Below are 21,534 nucleotides of genomic sequence, written 5' to 3'. Positions count from 1 at the left end.
GCTTCCTTTATACATATCTTTGCTTTTCTTGAAAAAGCAATTTCGATCATTATATGTCTTATTGTATTAATTCCAAGACACTATTAAATTTGCCCCCTTCGTCATCTTCTGTCACTGTTTTTAAACCATCATGAATTCAATTTTCTAGCGAGAAGAGCCCATCAACCACAGATCGGTAAGTCCACAGACCATGTTTGTTTTCAATAGATATGTTTGAAGCATTAAAAAGATACCTTTTTTAAAATGTTACGACACTTTTCTTGTAGTTTTTGAACTCTTTCTTGCAATTTGGATGCAAAATGTCCCCTTTTGACGTAATCAGTGCCTTTCTTTGTACCTTAGCAAAACCAATAAGACCCGGCCACAACCCTAATCAGCCAGCCATCAATTCAAACAGTTTGTCAGTAACAAGTGTGGATTCCCAAATCTCTTCGCCATCCATCATTAGAGCCACATCGCCATCGAAAATCCCAATAGTGCCTGCAGGCTCATCAGATCGAGCGACCCCGGTTATAAGAGGCGGATTGAGGTCTGACGGGGAAGCAATTGTTGGAGGAAGTGGCGTGAGTCAAAGAATTAAGAATGCTGTTGGCTCAGACACTTTGCCAAGAACGCGTAGTTCTAGGGGGAGGTCTGTTCATTTTCAAATTTCTGTGTGTTTCCTTTGTTGTTTTTCTATAAATTTGAATTAGAATGTGTGCTAGAAATGTTTTTTATGTTGACACAAAAATATGTTCATTTGCTATTTTTTCATGACTTTTGTAAGGGACGTTGGGAGGCGTTGGGAGGGACATTGGGGGAGACGTTGGGGGATTTATGTGAAAAGAGTCGATTGACACCACATCGAACCACTTTTCTTGCTAGATACGATTCGTTAAATTTGTATGGTGATAAAATTCACTTGGTTACAAATCCTTGACGATTTCTTTCATTACTTTCGCGGATTACCTTACTAACAGTGTACAATACTATAGTACCTGAGGGAAGATATCACTTCCATAGGGTAACTGGTTGTCGATCCTTAAGATCATTGCTTAAGTAAAACTGCGAAACCACTGTAGTGCTTTAAGTGATTCACGTGCGGGAAATTCCTGCGCTGCTCTTTCTTTTTCTATTGTTTTCTGCGCACATGGGCTTAAAGTAATGGTTATGTTAAGGAACAACTCTCAACTTTCCCTTTCAAGCGATGATCCACGACGTGCCTCGATGTACGTTGAAAGCACTCACAACATGGCCTTCCAAGAACACAATTTGCGGAGTAGTGCCAGCATGGATAGGCTGAACATGATTACGGGTAGTTCATCAGCAGAGAAGGTTCGTTTTTATTTGATTTTCTACATTGGGATATTTTACTTTCTTTTCGAAAAGCAACTTTCTTGATATTTTGCCTCCTCGGCAAATGTTGTTGACCCTTGTTTTTTCTCCCATCTTCTTTTTTCTTGCTAAGATAGATAAAATTCGAAACATTTTTATTATTAAGCCAAAAATTATGCCAACGAAATGATAGTGGTACAAAAAGTGATTTTTTGCCACCCCCCCTCCCCCCCCTAAAAAATCCATAGGTTATTTTCTATAGTCATTCCCAAATTATTTACTCTCGTGTGGCAAATCCATCGTATTTTGATGTCACTTTTAGGGTCGCCGGCTGCCACAAGCGGTACGGACTGGCACCCCGCCAAATCTTTCCGGTCGCGAAGCAGAAATCCAGGCGTTAATGAACCGCAACCGATCATCACCGGCCTTCCATTCTCATGGAGAAAGTAAGTTGACAAATTTTTCTTTCAGCATTGATAATTTCCAGTAGTTGCAAAATTGGGCGAATAAGAAAATTGCTCAATTGATTCAGATAGCTAAACCATGCTATTATTCTAGAGAGACTGTCGCATTAGCTGATGTATTTTGTTAGTATCTTTATCTACCGTAATAAACGCCCTTCTAAAATAATCGCCCTTCCTAAAGGCCAACATTTTTAATAAACGTCTGGGTGTTTAATGGATCAAGTACGGTATCTAAATCATTAGTATTTAGCTTTTTAAATATGTGTTTGATTTTATTTTTGTTTCAGGTCCATGGGAACTAAGAAAATCGTCATCTCGTCAAAACCCTCGTTGATGATTCACCAATACCTGAAGTTTTAACCGTCGTGTTGAATGTGATTAGAATTCAAACTGAACGTGTGTTCCATCTATTAGAGACCTTCGTATTATGTAGGCTTTTACAAACCGCGATTCCGTCAAATTTGTAGAAATACTTAAAACTTGAAAGTCGTTCAATAGATCCTGAAAAGCAGCAGACAGTGTTTGTGATCGCTGTGCAGCCTTTTTTAAAAGGAGAGTTGGGGCAAGAAAGATGACGTGTGCATATTGCATAGATGCGTAGGAACAGGAATGGGCGTCAGAAACAGAGCCATAAGAAATTTTTTGACGGCTTTCCTTCGGAGACATTTGCTGTTGATATTTCTGGGGAAAAATTAACTTTGAAAGTTGAAATTATCTGGATAGATCTCACGTCTGTACAACTGTAATCATTTCATCCCCCCCCCCCCCCCCCCCGAGCCTTTAAAATCTTTGACGGGTAAGTTTCTTGTTCCACGCAAGTCCCCTAGAAGTTGTCCAAAGTATTGGTAATTGTCGAGGAATATGTATTTTCTTATGATAAGCCCAGTTGTGTTTGTTCTAATTGCGAATCTTAATTAAGGATTTGAGAACATAAATTCTGGTTTCATACTTTTTTGCTACCCCCACTTTAGAAAGCCTCCCATAGGTTTCTAAGTTGAAGAAACGTTTCCTTGTCGTTCTGTATCTCAAACCATTTTTCGCCCGTTGTTTCTCACCCTTCAGTATTCCTTAAGCCTACTCCTGTCACGATTAACTACTTTTATTTGAAACCATGCCTGCCTTTTTTATTGTATCTTCGCTTATATGTTTCCCATGTCTAGGCCCTTTATCTAGTGAATATTTAGATTATGTAGAAGAGTATTCAATCTCTGTAAGTATATTTAACGGTTTTCAATAACTCAGAATATGCGATTACTGTAGCACTCTTCGGGGCTACTCCCATAAAAAGCAGGGCACACAACGGAGCAAATTACCAATAAAGAAAATATTTTGAGACAAAAGGAGTACCCTAAACGTAGAGATATGTTGTATGAAAGTACAGAGTCGATTTGAGCCTGGTTTCTTTGATAGCATTTGTTTAGAGTGACTTACAGATTTGATTTTGAAGGACTGTGTTTTGTGTAGCGCCCATTTGCGATTATTTATTATTTCGTAATTGAGAATATATTTCCTACCTATGTACTAGCATTGTGGTCAACATAGGACTACGCCAATTAATTTATATATTGAGAAACACTACACAATGTGATTGGTTTCACTCTGTTTTTTCTTGTCTTGCTACGCTGTGACATTAATAGGATATTTTTTGTATGTATGTATGTATGTATGGCGCAGCTCCTATAAAGACTGAGAGGTAGCCAATAAAGTTTAATAAATAAAGGCTTGCTAGGTGTCCTTCTGTTAAAGATATAGATCAAACGAGCACATCGCTTCTGGCCAGCGCTAAGGTTATACAGGACTGGCGAGCAATAATCCAAATGGCTTAGGACAAAAGAGTTGACAAAGAGGATCAAACTACTCTCCGGCACAAAAGGTTTAACACGTCTTATTATTCGAAGGCCATAATTTATTTTTTACAGGTATCTTTGACATGTAAAGAGTAGTCAAAGTGTTGCTCTAATGAGAACCCAAGACACTTGTAACAGTTGACATATTCAATTTCTGCATTGTTGAGGGATAGGACCAGTGGCGGATCCAGCCAAAAATCTGACTACCGCCGAAATGAGATAGAGGGTTGACCACACCCTTTAGACCACACCCATTTCTTGGTCACACCCGGTTTTCTAAAATGATTATTGCTTTCTATAATTTCCTATGTAGACCATTTTCAAGAGACAAGCGGTGCTTTACTAAAATTTCATGTATCCTTACAACAAGCTTGAGAAGAAATAAATAATCTTATTCAATATTCTGAGGATGGATATTCTAAAAAAATTTACGGCATTTAGACGAGGAACACCATCGAATTAGGAAAAAAGAACAATTTGGCAGAATTTCGAAGTGTCGCCTAAAACTCGCATTTAGTCGGACAATTACTTATGAAAATCAGACCTGTTGAAAATTACTAAGTTTAAAAAGCTAGATAAAATTTGCAATTATTGAGAGCAACTTTTGTTAAACAAACAATCATACTTTTGGCGAATATTGTGGGCCTGACTTTTAATTTAATATTCTTTTAAAATATATTCCTACGAATAGTTGTGTATTGTACAGAATAATGGGTCACATCGGCTTTGAAGTTACAGTTTGCCCACTTGCAGAATATGTAGGCATCCCCCCATCTTTCTGTAACGTTTGAGCCGCGTTGAGCGGCAGTACTACTTCAAAACCCCCCCTCCCCCCCCCATCTGAGCGGTAGTCAACTCGGTTGTTCATTGGTTGTCAACAAAATTTGTATGCATCCCCCAGGTTGGCAGTGATTTCTGACGATTTGATTGGTTTAGGCAAGCTGACTACCGCTCAGTGCAGCTCGAATCCGCTCTACACCGACTCAACCCCCCTAGCTAGCAAGCCATGATTTCATCATCCCCCCCATGCTAGCCTTCTATTTGCAAACATGTGGCTCGGCAATTGGCACGCAAGTTCCATAGCGATATGGATTAAAACATATTTCTGTCTCTGTGGAAATTTCAGGCATGTTCCTAGGAAGAAAGGCTTGGTTTGCAGCGCGATCAAATATTTTCAATAATTAATTATGGTTTAATTAAAGTAGTAGGATAAACATGAGAATGATCCTTGTTTCTATAATTTTTTGAATCGCTCGAGCGGTAATGGCGGTAGTCTGGATCCGCCACTGATAGGACGGCACGGTCTTTAAACATTGTTGCTTGTGACGGCTTACTGAAGATAATTACTTCTGTCTTGGTAGAAAGAGGGACAAGATGGTTTATAGAAGAGTATAGACTAACACTGTCCAAGTCCTTTTGAATGATTGGAGTAAGACTACTGTGGGAGGGCCCATGTGACAGGATAGTTGTATCATCAGGAATAATCAGTTTTGGAATCAATAAGGCTTGGTAGATCATTCACATACAAGAAGAACAGAAGTGGTCCGTGGATGGAGCCCTGAGGAGCACCAAAAGAAATTATTGCAGAACGAGAAAGCTTTCCATTGAAATCAACTAACTGCGTTCTACACTCTATGAGGACAGCCAGTGTAGCGAATCAATGTCCGGATTTAAGGATTTGAATTTGGTTTTTTTTTCTTATAGCAAAAAGTTTAAACATGGGTCTTCTGCCATTGTCAGACTTTGACGATAGTATTGACAAATGCAGATATATGCTAAGTGTCAGCTTCACAAGTTCTGCAAATTTATTTTGATCTTTTTTACTCCCTTTCCACACACATGGTGCACTAGAACTCAGCAGTGGTAGTGCTAAAGAATACACTTGTAATTATTCTGGCAAGACGTTAGCATTTGGCAATTATATTTTGGATAGTGAGCAACATTTTGGTTGGGAGCACTTCTACTCCCACCCGAGAAGAATGGTATGTTTGCTTCAAAGCTTACTGTTTGAAAGTCAATAAATTTATGGAGTTAGAAGTTAGACCTTTACTTTGAAACTCCTGCATTCTATTGAAATGTTTTGTTTTTCTTCAAAATATCAGTGAAATAGCACTAAACCAGTCAGTTTTGAAGAATCATCTTGAATGCAAACTATACAAGGTGATATTTTATCTAACTCTAATTAGAAAATATTAAATTTAAAAATTTTCACCAAGCAAATCTAAAAACTCTTGTAAGAGATGTTTCTAATACTCCAAGTTCAACAAATTACATTATTCTCCATTTGCAAAATGAAACCTGAAATAAATAAAATGAAATTGATAAGAAGAATGCCGGAAAATAAACTAGGCTCAGGACAGTGAGACTCTAGGCAAAGTAGAAAGATGTTTGGGACATATACTTTGAAGACCAGAAGGAAACATCTTGAAGAAGATGTGGACTTCAAGGTAAAAGGACAAAAAGGGAGAGAATGGCCCAGGAAAACATGGAAAGGACAGATGGAGGAGGAATGAAGGTTGTTTTGGTGAAAGAAGACATGGAAAGTAATTTGAAATAGAAAGAATCGCTGCAGGACATAAGTACATCCGGCCACCTGCTTCTAAGTGGAAACCCCCAGATAAAAACTGGTTGATGATGATGACAATGATGATGATGAATGATTCTATAATTAAGTAATCTGTCATAGATGAACCTGATTTGCCACCTTTAGATGTATTTCATTGTGTTCTTTTAAGCTCACTTAAAACTTAAAAAATTCTAAAAACGTATTGTTATGACTGCATCAAATAGTCATGCTATCTTTACTTGTATGAAGAAGGGTAATTAAACCAAGATGAAATTGTTCTCCAAAAATTTCATAATTTTAGGCTAGGATTGATTATACTGGCTAGCATAAATCTTGTTTTCAGGTGCAGAGAATTTTCTTGGCTAACAACATTGTTTGAGATGACCATTATTCCAATATGAAAATAGAAGAAAACAACTTGTTGTATGATTTGGCAAGGTATCCACAGATTGAAGCCATCTGCTGATTTAAAACAACCCACAGGAAATGCTTTTTTGGATGGCTTTACATTCATGCTCATTCATAAAGTTTCGAAAATATAAAATATCATATTGCAAATCATTGTGCTAAATTCTACCTTTTGTGAACTTGCCTTACATTAATGTTAATCCTAGTTTTCGACAAATAACTAGCAAAAGGTTCCCAGTCTTTCTTTGACAGAGTAAGACTTGTCCATAAATGATTGTCTCCCTTACAGCTAAATTGACATTCTAGATCAGAGGTGCTGCCTTCAATGTTCATACACTCTTTCACTGTTGACTGGCCTTCAATGTCTTGAACTGTTGCACAATCGCACTTTGTTTCTCTAGAACCGTCATATTGAAGAGCTTCAGGGGGCTTGCCATCCAAACCTTCTTTTATAATGCATGGTACAGCATGATATGCTACCCTTGACTCCCCTGACATAATTACAATGTCTCCACTTCGAATCCAAATGGCTATGGAAATAAATTCAAAATGCTTTAAAATTATAAGTTTACAAACAGGAATAAATCTAATTTTTTATGCTAGTCTATAAACCCTTTTTTAACAGCCTATTAGCAAATCAGCCCTGAAATATTGATAAAATTGTGTTGTCTAGAAAAGGAATGAATAAATAATAGTAACTTGGCAAAATACAAAATAAATGGCTTATAGCTAATAAAATTGATAAATTCAGGAAACATTTCTTTTGTAAAATATGGCTGTTTTACACTTATTTATCAGGGCTGTCCCTGCCCCCTCCCTCCCACTGTAGGCTGCTTCAGAGAAAGAACAAAGTTCTTTCCATTGTTTATTAACACGACACATACCTTCAGGCTTAATATCCTTTGTCTTTCCACCAATCAAGAAAACAGCTGGTTGGCCAAAACTCACAGAGATCAATGGTGCATCCAGTTCCTCTTCATAATGATCAGTGTGTCCACCCATGCTACTTCCGATGGGATAGTAATTCACTATAGCAGTCTCTGGAACATAGCTTCTAAAACCAAGTACTTGTGCAATGCACTTCATAAGCATGGATAGATTATCTGGAAAACCATAATACTTTTCTTCTTTATAGTTCACATAGTTGTAATCAAAATGGTATCCAAGGTGCGACCATCTCAATTTTTCCATAAAGCTGTATGGATTCAATGGGCTTTCTCTGGAAAGAAATTAATGTTTAGTACAATATTTATTTGAATTACTTTTTCAGAATTTTAATAAATCTTAACCATCTGTAAATTGTTTGCAAGATACTGTAGAACACCAATTAAAAATTGGTAAAAAGTGCAGTGACTCTGCTTAGGCCTATTCACATTTATTGTTCCTTCTCATTAATTCCATCACATTCTAACATCAAAGCACAGGCATCCACTACGTCACTCTCATATCACATATTCACTAATCCCTATTGTTTACCCTATCTTTGCCATGCTATTCAATTTACTCCTCCCCTTTACTCACACTTCCTACCATTTTTTCTATTTGCATTTTCTGTGTTAAGTCAATTAATGCATTTCTGTATATACGTTTGTTAATTTACAAGCAATTTTGGTTCAGTTAGAATCAAGACACTCAATAGGCACATTGTTTCTTCTCTGCCTCTGTGTTTTCCATATGTTAAATAGGACTCACAGGATTAGGAAACAACACATTATTCATGGATGGATTTATCTTGTGCCTTCATGGATGGATTTAAACAAGCAGCTATCAACATAACAACAATAATTTTTTGCATTCTGACAAAGAAACAGTTTTTAATTCAGACCAGCATAGCAATGAGGGGATACTTGGAAATCTAGACAAATGTTTAAAATGCAAGGTGCACAGATTTTGTTTATCAGATATTGAGTGGGAAATTGGGGCTAGCATGAAAAGTGCATTTCTTGTACATCTGAGATATTTCGCTTCACTCAAAGATCTGAATTATTTTTCATCCTTTGCACATCCAGTTTTAAAATTGCATCATTTGCACACTGATGTACGCTACCAATGGCATTTGACATTAGGAACTATAATAGTTGACAAGATAATTTTGGAAGTTTAAGCAACTAAGTAGAATGCATAGTTGCTTGATTTTTTGCGAATGAAAGAGTTTCCAGGGGAAAGAAAGATAAAAGGTCCAGAATCCAGAATATTATAACCTAGACGTAAGTGGAGATAAAAGAAATTCAAAGTGCTAGAAAGCCCTCTTAGGACAACTTGGATTTGTAAAGAGAGCTTTTGTCTAAAAGGCCAGACTAGAAACTTTGCTTTGCGCCTTGGAGACATTGCCTGCTCATTTCTATGGTGTTTGAATTGCTGAGCCAGCAAAAACATGCATTTTGTTGCTGACCTTTTGTTTCCGCCCTATGTGTTGTTCTGGTATATGCAAAAACAAGTCTGCAACTGGCTTGCCTGTGCAAATATCAGTTTTGAGCTTGGCTGGAAGTACTGCAAACTACCAGTACAACATGCAGCAGAAGTGCAGATCATAACAGTCAAAGAAATAGGAAACACCTTGATTTAACAATATTTGCCTTTTTATCCAGTGAACTTGTTAAGGAGGAACTTTTCCTCAACTGCTATCACTGTAATATGTAGGTTGGGTGTGGTACTTCATCCAAAATAACAATAATATAGTTAGCAAATAAATTGAGTACAAGAATGCAAATAAAATGTTATGTTTCATAACATTCAAACTATTCTATTTTCATTCTTTCTGGTGTTCAATTTATTTTTTAACTATACTATTGCTATCACTGTAATTGCCTGGTATATTTTCTTAGTAAATAGACAAATTAATTGATTAAGCTGAGCTACCTGTCACTCATTCCATTTCAAGTACATCTAACATGTTTTCTGTCTGTGCTGCAGAAATTCCTAACCACACTTTCAATGAAGCACTTTTGGCAAAACTTTGATCCTTCCAAAAGAGTGCCCCACATTCTGGGCTATCAAGAAACCAACTCTATTATCAATAGAGTTTCTTTTATGATATTGTTGAAAATAATATTGAAAAACTAAAATTGCTGCAGCAAAATAAGGACTACTAACTCTTGGCTTATTTCCCAGACAGTCTTAGAATCATCCAGCTTCATATGTACATCTAGATTACAAGGGAAAGGTTTTTTCGTATAATCTGTAAGTGCTTGGTGAGTCCAATACTTCTGAGACTGAGAAAGAAACGGATTTCTCACAAACATGAAACCAGGACAAGATTTAACCCAATATGCTTTCCATTTCGTCGGGTTTTTTAGGCCAAGTTTACAGCATTCAGCAACCAAATGTTCTTCTGTGTTCAAATGACATTCGCGCTCTATTTTATTTTCAAAATTTTCGACTTTATCGAAGTCAATCACGTCACTAAAATTCGGCGGAGGCTTTTTCCTCTTGTACTTTTTATATTCCAACCGCACAAAGTCCTGAACATCACTTCTTTTCATCTTCAGCTGCTATTTGAGACGACGATTCCAAATAATTTCGTTTTCATTTTTCCACTTCTTTCCTAGGGCCAATGCAGTAAGCTGTTAAGCTGAATTCACACTAGAAGCGGTGCGTCGCGGCGCGTCACACAGCGTTTTTCAAGAATGGAATTCAAGCGTTCATATCTAGTGGGTCTCTTTGCGTTTCCTTTTAAAAAGTACAATGGCAGTGATATTGGACTTAGTTCCAGTTTATGTCTCAAGAATTTGAAAATTCAAACTAAAGCAGCTCTCTGTACATTTATTTCATTTAACACTGCCCTGGCTCATTCTACGTTCTATCTTTCTCGGGTCAGCAAAAATTTGTTTGAAATAGTCATTGCAAAAGGCATTGAGGGAAGCATTCTGTGTGCCCATTCTCTGCAGTTCGAGAATATTTGTACGAAATAGTGTTTCTTTAGCGATATTGGCTCAGGCATCAATTTAATAGAACGCCATTTCAGTGTTTTCAAAAAACCGGTCATGCCTCTTGTCCCGCTATTGTCTACAAAGAAAGAAGAACAGCTTGCTTACAAAACTCTTTTATTGTTCTGATGCGGCACATTGCGGAAAAGTTGGATAAATCCAACTTTGCCGCATCGTGACGCATTGCCCAAAAAACGCGATGCGCACGCAATTCGTCAAAAACGCGAACTTTATTTGGGCAGCGGCAAAAAAACGCGTCTAGTGTGAATTGAGCTTAAGGCCTATTTTTGCAACGAGACGAAGGACCTCGTTTTCGTGGTAGGACTTGCTCATATTGTAAGCGAGGCCTATGAGCCTTCTTTTACATGGTGGACTAAACTTCCAGTGTAAGTTTCTACTTAAAACTTGAATCCATTCAATCTACCTTCCGTACTTAAAAAGTTTGATGAAAAAATGCGATTCAAGCTTCGTTGGTAAAGTTATTAACGTTCTGGTAACATATTCGCCCGAAACGTTATAGGTTTCCGGTGAATTTTCTGTTTTTAGCCAACACGTCGTTCATTTGTCACTGGCCTAATATCCAGCTCGGCCAGCCGTTTAGTTTAGCTGTCATCTAAGCCAATTCTAATATTGTGTTTAAAATGATTTAGTACTGCCATTAAAGCTTGAGGTGCGTTAAAACTTGCTTAGAATAAGTTTATTTTTCAGGGTCTCGGTGTGATTTGTAGAAGTTGATAAGCTTTAGATATATTTTCTGATCTTACGAATTGCATGTACGAATTCCTAGTTGGTACAGTTGATTACCACCTAGGCCAGACAACATGCTATATAAATCTTGAATGAACTGTAACTGATGAGCAGTTGGTTTTTTGGTATTCCTACTGTTATAAGCTTTCAAGAACAATTATATACTGCTTATGTGAAAATAAAAATTTATTTTAGGCTTTCTTGGCCTGTAAAAATTGAATTTGCATAAGCTTGCTCACTACCAGACTGGATACTCGTCTCTTGCCCAGACAAGTTTACCTTGAAAATTTTAGACTGCACATATCATATACTCTTAGTTATTTTTATAGTTGATAATTTAAAATGTTTTTATCTAGGGATCAGCCAATATACAAAAGTGCGCAGATGTGTGTGCAGGCAATTTATTGCGGGCATGAAACAAAGTTTCCAGTCTGGGCTCACTATACTAGCATAAGACTTAGCTCATGTTTTGATTTTTTTGGCACAGTGCCCTTTTCTATTTTACAAATTTTAACAATTTTTCAATAAAGCTATTCATTATTGGTGCTGTCCCATGCTTTAGTAATTTATTTGTATATAATTTTTAGGCAAATGAAGTTTGAACCTTCCATGGTACAGTGCCAATAGGTTCTATCTTAATTCACCAGGGTGAATTTAATAGGTCCAAAGATTTTTGTAGAACTTTCTATGTGTGGTTGCACCAGTTCACCTCTGCCAAGTATAACTGCAGTTATCATTGTTTAGGCCACCAATATATGCCAAAATCTTTGTCACCTTTTTTTTTATTTATGCGCACATGCTTTTCTCAATTTTCTTTGGCAGATGAGGTCTGCCATTTACACCTTGCAATGTCTTTGTAACCACAATGTTTGTAATTCCCCTTGTTTTTGTACAAGTACCCAACATGATAATTCACTCACTAATCACATCAAAAGGCAAATGTCACTTAACGGCTCTGCATTAACCTGCACATTAAACTAGGCTTCAAAAATTGGTTGCACTTGCAAAATAATTTCTCAACCTAAGCAAAGTATATGAAACATCCATCCAGACCATCATCAAGCCGTTCTATAAGGCCCATTGAAGTCATCTTGGTATTTGGTATTATTAGATATTTCAGAATTAGATGTTTTAATATTATTATAGGATCATTCTTGGCTGAACAAGAGTTTTTAAAGAAAAATAGCAAAGATTCCTCAGCAATTTTGTATTATTTGGTCTTGGAAATGAAATATATATATATTTGGTCTTGAAAATTTTCATGTTTATAAAAAGGCTGCAAATGTACCATTGTACAATTTTTATGAAGAGCATTCATCTTTTGGTCTTATAAGTAATACAAACAAGGTCTTCCCTTCTTCTTCACTCTTATAGAAGTTTTGTTGATAAATCTGTTGAATTCCATATACAGAGTCATGGGGAAGTTCATGAAATCTGGCAAAGTTGTTCTCTTGCTTGGAGGAAAATATGCAGGGAGGAAGGCAGTCATTGTAAAAAATTATGATGATGGTAGCCAGGAAAAGCCATATGGACATGCTATTGTTGCTGGCATTGATAGATACCCATTGAAAATCACAAAGCCAATGGGCAAGAAAAGGGCAGCCAAAAGATCCAGGATCAAGACATTTGTCAAAGTTTGCAATTACAATCATATGATGCCAACCAGGTTATTACATTTCTTTTCATACTTGTTATGGTTTCTATATTGTATAGTTGGTGCTTGTTAGGGTGTACCTTCAAAAGCTGCAAGAAGTTTTAGATGTGTTTGATTCTGTATTTGTATGCATAAATATTTTGTTTCTTGCAAAGTTAGGGCTCTACCACTACCCTATGCTGTTTTTCATATATACATATAATTTGCATGCTTGTTAGTTAATGAAGATAAACTATATATCATTGTTAAAGTAAGTCATTATGTAAAGAAGGTAAGACCTTGAAAGATGTTTTATGTGCCACTAAAGGGTATTGGTGTTGCACTAAGGGGGTGTTTTTGATGTATGGAAAGCAGGATGTCATTATTTTATGACCCTACGCCCTTCTTTCTCTCCTTTTCTAAGGATACATATTTTTGGATAATCCACAGTATTGAATATCTATTTCTCATATTGCTCACCTTGCTAAATAACAAAGACATAAATTTTAGTGTCTTTAATTAGCTACATTTATTGTGAATTCTCAAAGTATGTAATGTGCAGTTTCCAATGAAATGGCATGCCAGGATTCCTCTTTGATGTTGTTGCTTATCATTGAGGCCAGAAAACATGCAATATGATTACTTGAAATAAGTTGCCAAGTTGCTGGTGTTTTTCATAAAGTCAGTTGCTATACTTATTCAAGGACAGGCTCCTATTCTTCAAACTACAGTTTTGTCCAGTTAAGTTGATGCAGCTTAAAAAATTTCTGGCTTTACCAGGGTGTTCCTGGTCAACAATGGGGGTTTAAAATCAATCGACCTAGTTAATGCCTGGGTAATCTGGGACAAGACTCAAAGGGATTCAACTGTTTACTCTTTACTGTGTTTGGGTTCAAGGCAAGCTGGTAGTAGAATATCTGTCTATGCTCTATTTTTCTTGTAGCACTTGGGTAAACCCAACTTTTCTTGAAGCCTTGAGACATTATTTTAAGTCCACCTGGGCAGTTTTCAAGAATCAATGACTTGTCTACATTGAGCAAGATTTGGATTGTTTGTCACCTGACCTCCCCTGCCTATCATAATTAGTGGACCAAAATTTTTCATTGATTACATTGCAGTCCAATCCCTTTCAGCCACCATTTGTAGAGGTAAACAAGCCCCGTGAAAGAAATGATGTACTGCAAATTATGCATCAGGAAAAATTGCCTCCTCTACTTTTTTTGTCTATTTCTTGATTAAGCTGCAGTGAAAACTAAGCTGTATTTAATTATGCTTATCTTTTATTGTATTTTTAAATGGTATATACTTGCTTTCTTTTTTTTATAATAATGTATGTTTTTGAAAGAGGAAATTTAAGAAATATGTGAGCCAAGCTAAACACATTCCAGTTTGTCTGAAAATTCCAAAAAGTCAGACCTTTCACATGATGTTTTGTAATAAAAATGTAAATGGTTATCTTTATTATCTTTAGGTATTCACTTGATGTCAATGTTGACAAGGCTGTTGTAAACAAAGATGCCTTGAAAGACTCAAGTAAAAGAAGAAAAGCCAAAATGGAAGTGAAATCAAAATTGGAAGAAAGGTATGTATATATAGCCTTTTTGTATAGCCTGTTTATCAGATAAATGCACAAATGGATGTGTTTATATTGTGAATTTTCTAAGTATATATATATACAATGTGCAGTTTCCAGTGAAATAGCATGCCAGGATTCCTCTTTGATATCGCTGCTTATCACTGAGGCCAGAAAACATGCAATACAATTACTTGAAATAAGTTGCTAAGTTGCTGGTGTTTTGTCAGTTGCTATACTTATTCAAGGACAGCCCAATATTTTTCAGATTATAGTTGATTTCAATAGCTTGAACTTCAGTGGGTAAGGAAATTTTCCACTTTTTGCAAATGTCTGGCTTTTCTGGGGGTGTTACCGTGAACAATGGGAGTTGAAAATCAGTCTGACCTAGTGAAAGCCTGAGTAATCTAGGACAAGACTTAAAATGATTCAACTGTTTACTGTGTTTGGGTTTAAGGCAAGCTGATAGTAGAGTATCTGTCCATGTTGGGTAAACCCAATTTTTCCTCAATTCTTTAGACATTATTTTATGTCTATGTGAGCAGTTTATCAGTAATGGGAAAATCAATGACTTGTCTACATTTAGCAAAACTTGGGTTGAGATTTAGCAAGTCACCCACCCAACCTTCCCTGCCTATCATAATTAGTGGACCAAAAGTAGTGCAGTCACTTTCAAATGGTACATTGCAGTCCAGTCACTTTCAGTCAATGTGGATAGAGGTAAACAAGCCCCATAACAAATCATGTACATCAAATTTTAAAAAAGGCTTTGATTTGTGACTGCTTGCTTTTGAACTTTTCTAGCATTTTTCTCTTTTCAGTCTCTTTGATACAAAATTTGTCATCAGTCATTTTGATACTTGTTTGCATTTTCTTATGCAGGTACAAGACTGGAAAGAACAAATGGTTTTTCCAAAAACTTCGCTTCTAATTTGTTAATAAGATTAAAAATTGTAAAGGGAAAACTGTTGTCTCTCTTGTTTTTTATTCTGCAATGACTACCCTTGAAGAAAGGATGACAAAGTCCTAAACTATTGCATAGTAAAAGATATGAATTCCATACTTCCAACCTTAGCGGCAAGTTAGATATGATATGAAAATTTTACAAAAACTAATCTTATTGCTTTTGCAAAAAGAATTGTCCTAAACGCAAAGTGATGGACAAAACATGTAGTTCTTTGTTAAAAATAGCACCAGGCCTTCAAAGAAGGAGGCTGGCGGTGCCATTGTATTTTGGATCTATTGCCCTTCAAACTGTAAGTCAATTAAAATTGCAAATGCAGATAAATCAGAAGTGATCAGTTTTTGTGGGTATTTTTGATGCCATATCTTCAGCTGGCAAAATATGGTTTTCAAAAAGTTTAATAGGTTCCCAGAAAGAAAGATGCTTTTGTAACAATGATAATCGGTTCTACGCTGATAGGATAACGTAAGATTTGCTGGCTGGCTGGCAAACAGTTTTCACATATAACAGAAACATTTTCAACTGTCTTCTTTTCTAAATAGATGATAATATTACTGATGTTTAAAATGTATGTTAGCTGACTACATGGACAAAACTTGGCTGCATTAAGTTTACTATTTGAGTTAAAACCAAAAAGATATCAGTCGTGCTAGCCTCCTTTTTTGAAACGAGGCGAGATTGTTTAAGCCAAAATATTTACTGTATCGTATCACTGAACACTGAAACAGTTAACAGCTTATTTTGGAAACGAGTAGTAATATTGATATTTTGGCTGATGTTGGGATATGTTATGCATATATTTCAGCAATACACAAATTCGACTTACGGCCTCATTTTGAAAAATTCGTTTGTAAAAAATTTTTGACCTCAGATTCGGATTGACAGCAATGATTTTAGTCTACTTGTAAGTTTTCATTATGATATTCCTCATGATATTGATTTTATGACAACAAAAAGATAAACACTTTATAAGGGATTTGACCGTGATTGGCGACTAGGGGGGTAAAGTTTCCCCCCGAAACGATTTTTGCGGTCAAATCCCTTACAAGTTTTCAAACTTCATTTCTCGGTAAAATCTAAAATACAAGCTCAAACAATATGAAAAATTGTATCCCGCATGAAATTATGACGATAAAACCAAATCTGAGCTTAAAAAAGTCGTATAATTAACTTTGTAGAAATTTCCAAAACGAGGTCGTAAGTCGAATTGGTGTATTAGGATTTTTTTTAAAGGGCCTACTACAAGGGAAGACAGGATATCAAATTTAATTTTCCTAAAAGAAGAAACCCTATTCCACTAACAGGCTCAATGATTGATTGCCTTAGCCAAGTTCTCGGAGTAGAAGCATCCTGAACGCCAGTTTACTATTATTTCCATGTTGACATTTTCAACGGTTTATAAACATGCTGATGACAGAAGAAGTGTTGTGATAAGGAAGCTCGAAATTTTATTTATAGCTATATAATTCACGAATAATTCATTTAACTTTTACAATTCTACAAAGCTTAACGGAATAAAATTTAAAGGCACATCTGAACCTTCGTAATTTTACTCAATTGATTACAATCACTTTGTCAACTGTTCATATCTGATATAGAAGACAAGCTGCTACAGCTGTATTTTGAAATAGTAAAAGCTCTTTAATCGTTAACCTTGCTGTGCCATATTGTAACTAGAAAGAGAGTTTATATTTTATGTCCTAAAGTATGAAAGCTCGTTTATATCTGATTTCTCGTCATAGTTTCTGAAATGATGTCATTAAGACTTTCAAGTTCATCGAAATTGCTGAAACAGTGGAAAGTCGACATCACTGCATCGATCTATGAAGCAGTCTTCACTGCATCGGTTGCTGGAACAAGAACAGTCAATCACTTCTGTCTGACTGCCTGTGTGCTGTCTCTCTGACATCCAACATCTCGCTTCATAAGTGTGAACACTATGCTCGTCTGATTCTTCGAGGGTAGGATGCGATTCACAACTTCTCTTGACGTAATTGGTTTCCATGCCCCTTATATTAAATTGTTGTTGGTCGGCGCTACCATGTTGTTGCTCAAAAGAGATTCTTTCAGGAAGGGTGCGTTCTACCTGCAATTGGAGATTAATAATTTCAGTTCATTTCATCACAAATTTAACTAATACAGAACTGTTATCTCTAAAATCGAGGAAAACCCCAACTCCACCATACTTTACTAGGTCAGAGGACTGTATTTACATATAGCTTTCAATGTCAGGAATACTGCTTCAATAGGTTACGGTTCTGTTTAAAACTTGTTGGAGTACTATAGAATCTAGGTCGTGTTTAGAATCCCGGATAAAAATGTTGAGTCAAAATTTAGTGTTTGCAATTTATAACTTCACGCTGACCCTGTTAATTCGAATCCCCCCTTTTCCCCGAATCGATGCTGGATCTGTAGTTCATCGTGAAACGATTAAAAGTTATTTTTGCAAAGTAAAGAGAAAATATCAACTTTTCTTGAAAAGTCTAATCTATTCTTATCCGGAATTGCTGTTCCTTCGGATCCCTATATAATCAAATTAAAGAAACGTACGATAAATAATGTTACAGTTATACTTAGTTCATCAGACGTTAACATTCAAATAAGATATCCAAGCAAAACCTCATTCTTTTTTGACATACCTCTAACTGACCATAATATCGATATTGATCTGTTTCACAGAGGTAACACCCTTCTTTCTCGTGATCTTCCAAATTATCATCAGTTTGGCATTCTGCATCACAGCAAGGTGGCATATTTTCAGAGGCCGGATTCTCTGCTAGAAAAACTTCATTTGGTTGTTCGTTTACAAGACTGCTTTGCACCAACGGGCTGATACTGCTATCAATATACCATTGATGTTGTGGCTGCTCTTCTAATATAAGGTTCTCCAATGTCACTCCCTGTGAGTTCAGGTTTTCAACAGACCCATCAATTGCTTCATCGATCAACTCTTCATGTTCAATGTTTCCAGAGTCATATCGTGGTAATGAGTCGTAAGAAGCAATTCCTGCAGATACATCCTCCCTGTTGTCAATTTGTTGCTGAGGCAAATCATCTTCTTGAGATTCATCTTCTGAATCACTTTCAATAGTTATTACCTCATTCGTTTCATCTTCAGAATCGCTGTCAATAGTTACAACTTCGTCAGATTCATCTTCCGAATCGCTGTCAATAACTATAACTTCATCTATCAATGGTTGATCAAAAGCAGCAGCGATGTTGCGTTGGAAATTGAAGAGCGAATTTCTCGTGAATGGATATGTTGAAGGATGATAGTGCAAGTTTAAGACTCCGCTCTGGTTAAGTTGCCCTGACAGCAAGGAGTTTAGATATGGTACGATTGATTGAAAGTTCTTGAATCTGATGGCCATGCCTTGCTGTGTTGGTATTAGAGCAAAACCTTTTCTTGCGTCCTCTTGGTCTGATTCGTATCCATCGTCGCTGTCTTCATCAAAGTCATCTTCATCGCCTATTAAATAAAGTTCCTCCATTATTCCATCAATATTTGTTCCATTCTTGTGTCAAAGAGATGCATTAAGGATGCAATGATTTTTTTTATTTTAAATCGTTTATTTTTGATTGATATGAAAATGCTTTGATTATTAGAAGAAGCTAGAAAATTGAAAGAAATTGAAATCGCATGACTAGCATTAAAGAAAACGATAAAATTTACTAGCTTAATTATTTTGGATAATGTTATGAGTTGGTGATCGAGAATATTTCATGCTAGGGACAAGAAAACAGGGTTTAAATTAATTGGATACGTATTTTAAAGATGATAGCGGCTTACGTTCCCGCCTGTAAATACGGTCTTCACCGGCGTCAATTTCTTCATTCATATCCATCATTGGCTCAAAATCAGGTAAAGGCATTGTGTCATCATCTCTGAAGAACATCGGATCGTCGACTTCGAAGTCTGAATCGAATTCTGGGTAGTCAGATTCATCATCATCAACATCTTCTGAGGCTCCAACCTGATCAGCAGCAGCCGAAGTGATGGCATGTTTAGGTGCTTCAAGCAAAGAGTTGCCTTCCTCTACAATTTCAGAATGCATGCTCTTTCCAGAATCATCTTCATCTTCACTGTCAGTATCATATCCTGAATGATCTTCTTCATCCTCATAACTTTGACAGAATTTCCTCTGAGAGTAGATAATTTCTTTTCTTCGACACTTGGACTCACCAGCCTTGTTTTGTGAGGATTTCTTTCTTTTCAGGCCTCTTGATTGATTCAACAACCGTTGCTCTCTGATGCCTCTCGGAAGTTTCATGCGTTTATAGTATGACAGACGAGCTTCTTCTGGCAAGCAATCTATCATATCGAGAAACTCTGAGTCGTCTGAATCCCAATAGATGTTTGGTTGTGTCTTAGGGAACGATTCTTCGACATTTTCAAGAGCAGTGGAGACTTCAGAAACTTGGTTGACTTGTTCCCTTTGATCATTGAGTGGACTGTCAGAGAATTCTTCTTCTTCGGATCCACTTTTTCTAGCTGAATCAATGATCCGAAATTTCCTGGAAAAAAAGACATCTTTCACATTCCAAGTTGAAGAACAAAGCTTAAATCAATAATCAGTTCTCTTGTTCTTTTATCATTTTTTTACATAAATATCAATCATACCTGGAGTCTCCTTGATCTCTGCTTTCCTCTCCCATTTGACAACGAATAGAATTGTTTTCCATCGTGTGTTTTTAACTTTGAGTCTTTTTAAATATCGAGCAGCACTCTGATAAGCTTCGAACAGTAGTTGAAACTTGAGAAAAATCCGTTGATATTTTATCAAACGCCACTTTTAAAGATTTCGACCCAGTCCGTAATTGTTACGTCAAATTGTCGAATCATCCAATTGTTACGTCACCTGATTTATTTGGGCTTTTTCAAGGTATTATAAATATAATAGCTTGCGTGCAGTACAATATGATGCTATAATAACGATAAATATAAGTAAATTGTACCATGAAAATTTTTTTTAAATAAATAACGACGTTTCGAGCATAGCCCCTTATCAAGTGATAGGTTTTTCAAAGTATTACATTGCCAAGGAAAAAAAGTTGGGGTAAGGAAAGATGGTGGAAGGATCCCATTTATTTCAAGAACTCGCATTTTTTGCTTTACAAAATGTTAATAAGTCGCTTTTCTCCGACTAAAATTTCAAAGATGCAATACAATTTGGTTCAAATTATTCAATAGCCGACATTCCTTCAAAACCAACAACATTTTTTTGCTTCAGAAACGTGTTTTTTACATAAAATTTCTTCTGTTTCGACAATGAATAATTCGGTATTTTATAAGGTTTGCACTTTTTTTCTGAAAAATACCGTAATCAAAGAACTTATTTAACAATATAGTAAAAAAAGAAGATGGCATATCTGTCTAATACTAAGAACCATTTTGTTTATAACAACAGTCTAAAATTCAAAAATCCTTTTCTCCTTGTTTTTTTCCTGTTAAACGAGCACCTCGTGGTCCACTATGGAAAAATGGCCAGCTTTACCTTTTAATGATATCTCCGCCACAGATATTAGGGGTTTTTATCTTTGTTTTTTACCTATGCAATTTTTTTAACCTTTTCAACTTTTATTACCTGTAAATAAATAATTCTCTTGAATTATACAAACAAACATCCATGCCAAAACAGGTTAAATTCCTAATTGAAATAAATTATGTTCTTGTCTCTTTATTGCTCTTTGGTCTGTTAAAAGTTTGATTTTGATAGAATATCTAATATTTTTGGAAAGTTAATAATTCGAGATTTTCCAAAGGCTATTGGCTTGCTCTTTTTACCAACAAGGGATATTACAGAAACGGGCTAATTATCAGATAAAAAACCAGATTGGATGCTACTATAGTCACCTAAAGTCTTTTAGCCGATCAGAAACATGTTTATGAGAAAGAATCTTGATATTCCATGAAAAAAATGATATTTTAATTAGACTGTAGGCTTGCACTCTATTCTGAAAATCACCACTACCAAAATGAGGTAAATATGTAGAAAATGCAAAGAAAACATGCTGCTTTAGTCCTTTAATCCTCTTTTGGTTTATCAGAAGCGTGTTTTTGCCGCAATTTTTCATACTTGCACTAGCCTATA

General features: G+C 36.1%; 4 protein-coding genes across 5 annotated transcripts in view; 2 read left to right on the top strand and 2 right to left on the bottom strand.

The window, feature by feature from the left end:
- Positions 1 to 3,375, top strand: part of LOC135682210 (kinesin heavy chain) — a 44,878-nt gene extending 41,503 nt beyond the window's left edge. For both annotated transcript variants that reach the window (XM_065196993.2, XM_065196994.2), the window contains 5 exons: positions 149 to 175; positions 343 to 631; positions 1,185 to 1,314; positions 1,637 to 1,760; positions 2,066 to 3,375. In XM_065196993.2, coding sequence (XP_065053065.2) covers positions 149 to 175; positions 343 to 631; positions 1,185 to 1,314; positions 1,637 to 1,760; positions 2,066 to 2,112 — 617 coding nt within the window. In that variant the 3' untranslated portion in view covers positions 2,113 to 3,375. The remainder of the gene's footprint in view (positions 1 to 148; positions 176 to 342; positions 632 to 1,184; positions 1,315 to 1,636; positions 1,761 to 2,065) is intronic.
- Positions 3,376 to 4,899: 1,524 nt separating this feature from the next.
- On the bottom strand, positions 4,900 to 10,615 carry LOC135682212 (nucleic acid dioxygenase ALKBH1). Its single transcript, XM_065196996.2, has 3 exons — positions 9,693 to 10,615; positions 7,484 to 7,818; positions 4,900 to 7,129 (listed from the first exon to the last, which is right to left on the bottom strand). Exons 1-3 carry the CDS (start codon positions 10,079 to 10,081, stop codon positions 6,765 to 6,767), a joined length of 1,089 nt encoding a protein of 362 aa, XP_065053068.2. The 5' UTR covers positions 10,082 to 10,615; the 3' UTR covers positions 4,900 to 6,764.
- Positions 10,616 to 10,775: 160 nt separating this feature from the next.
- Positions 10,776 to 15,443, top strand: LOC135682217 (large ribosomal subunit protein eL27). The gene is made up of 4 exons (XM_065197002.2): positions 10,776 to 10,911; positions 12,684 to 12,938; positions 14,377 to 14,487; positions 15,361 to 15,443. Exons 2-4 carry the CDS (start codon positions 12,688 to 12,690, stop codon positions 15,407 to 15,409), a joined length of 411 nt encoding a protein of 136 aa, XP_065053074.1. The 5' UTR covers positions 10,776 to 10,911; positions 12,684 to 12,687; the 3' UTR covers positions 15,410 to 15,443.
- Positions 15,444 to 17,216: 1,773 nt separating this feature from the next.
- Positions 17,217 to 21,534, bottom strand: LOC135681916 (uncharacterized). The gene is made up of 3 exons (XM_089112925.1): positions 19,233 to 21,534; positions 18,082 to 18,911; positions 17,217 to 17,528 (listed from the first exon to the last, which is right to left on the bottom strand). Exons 1-3 carry the CDS (start codon positions 19,759 to 19,761, stop codon positions 17,217 to 17,219), a joined length of 1,671 nt encoding a protein of 556 aa, XP_088969051.1. The 5' UTR covers positions 19,762 to 21,534.

This window comes from Rhopilema esculentum, chromosome 16 (assembly GCF_057945365.1).
Source record: "Rhopilema esculentum isolate cy_ngs chromosome 16, ASM5794536v1, whole genome shotgun sequence".
Classification (NCBI taxonomy): domain Eukaryota; kingdom Metazoa; phylum Cnidaria; class Scyphozoa; order Rhizostomeae; family Rhizostomatidae; genus Rhopilema; species Rhopilema esculentum.
This window is presented reverse-complemented; position numbering and strand designations above follow the sequence as displayed.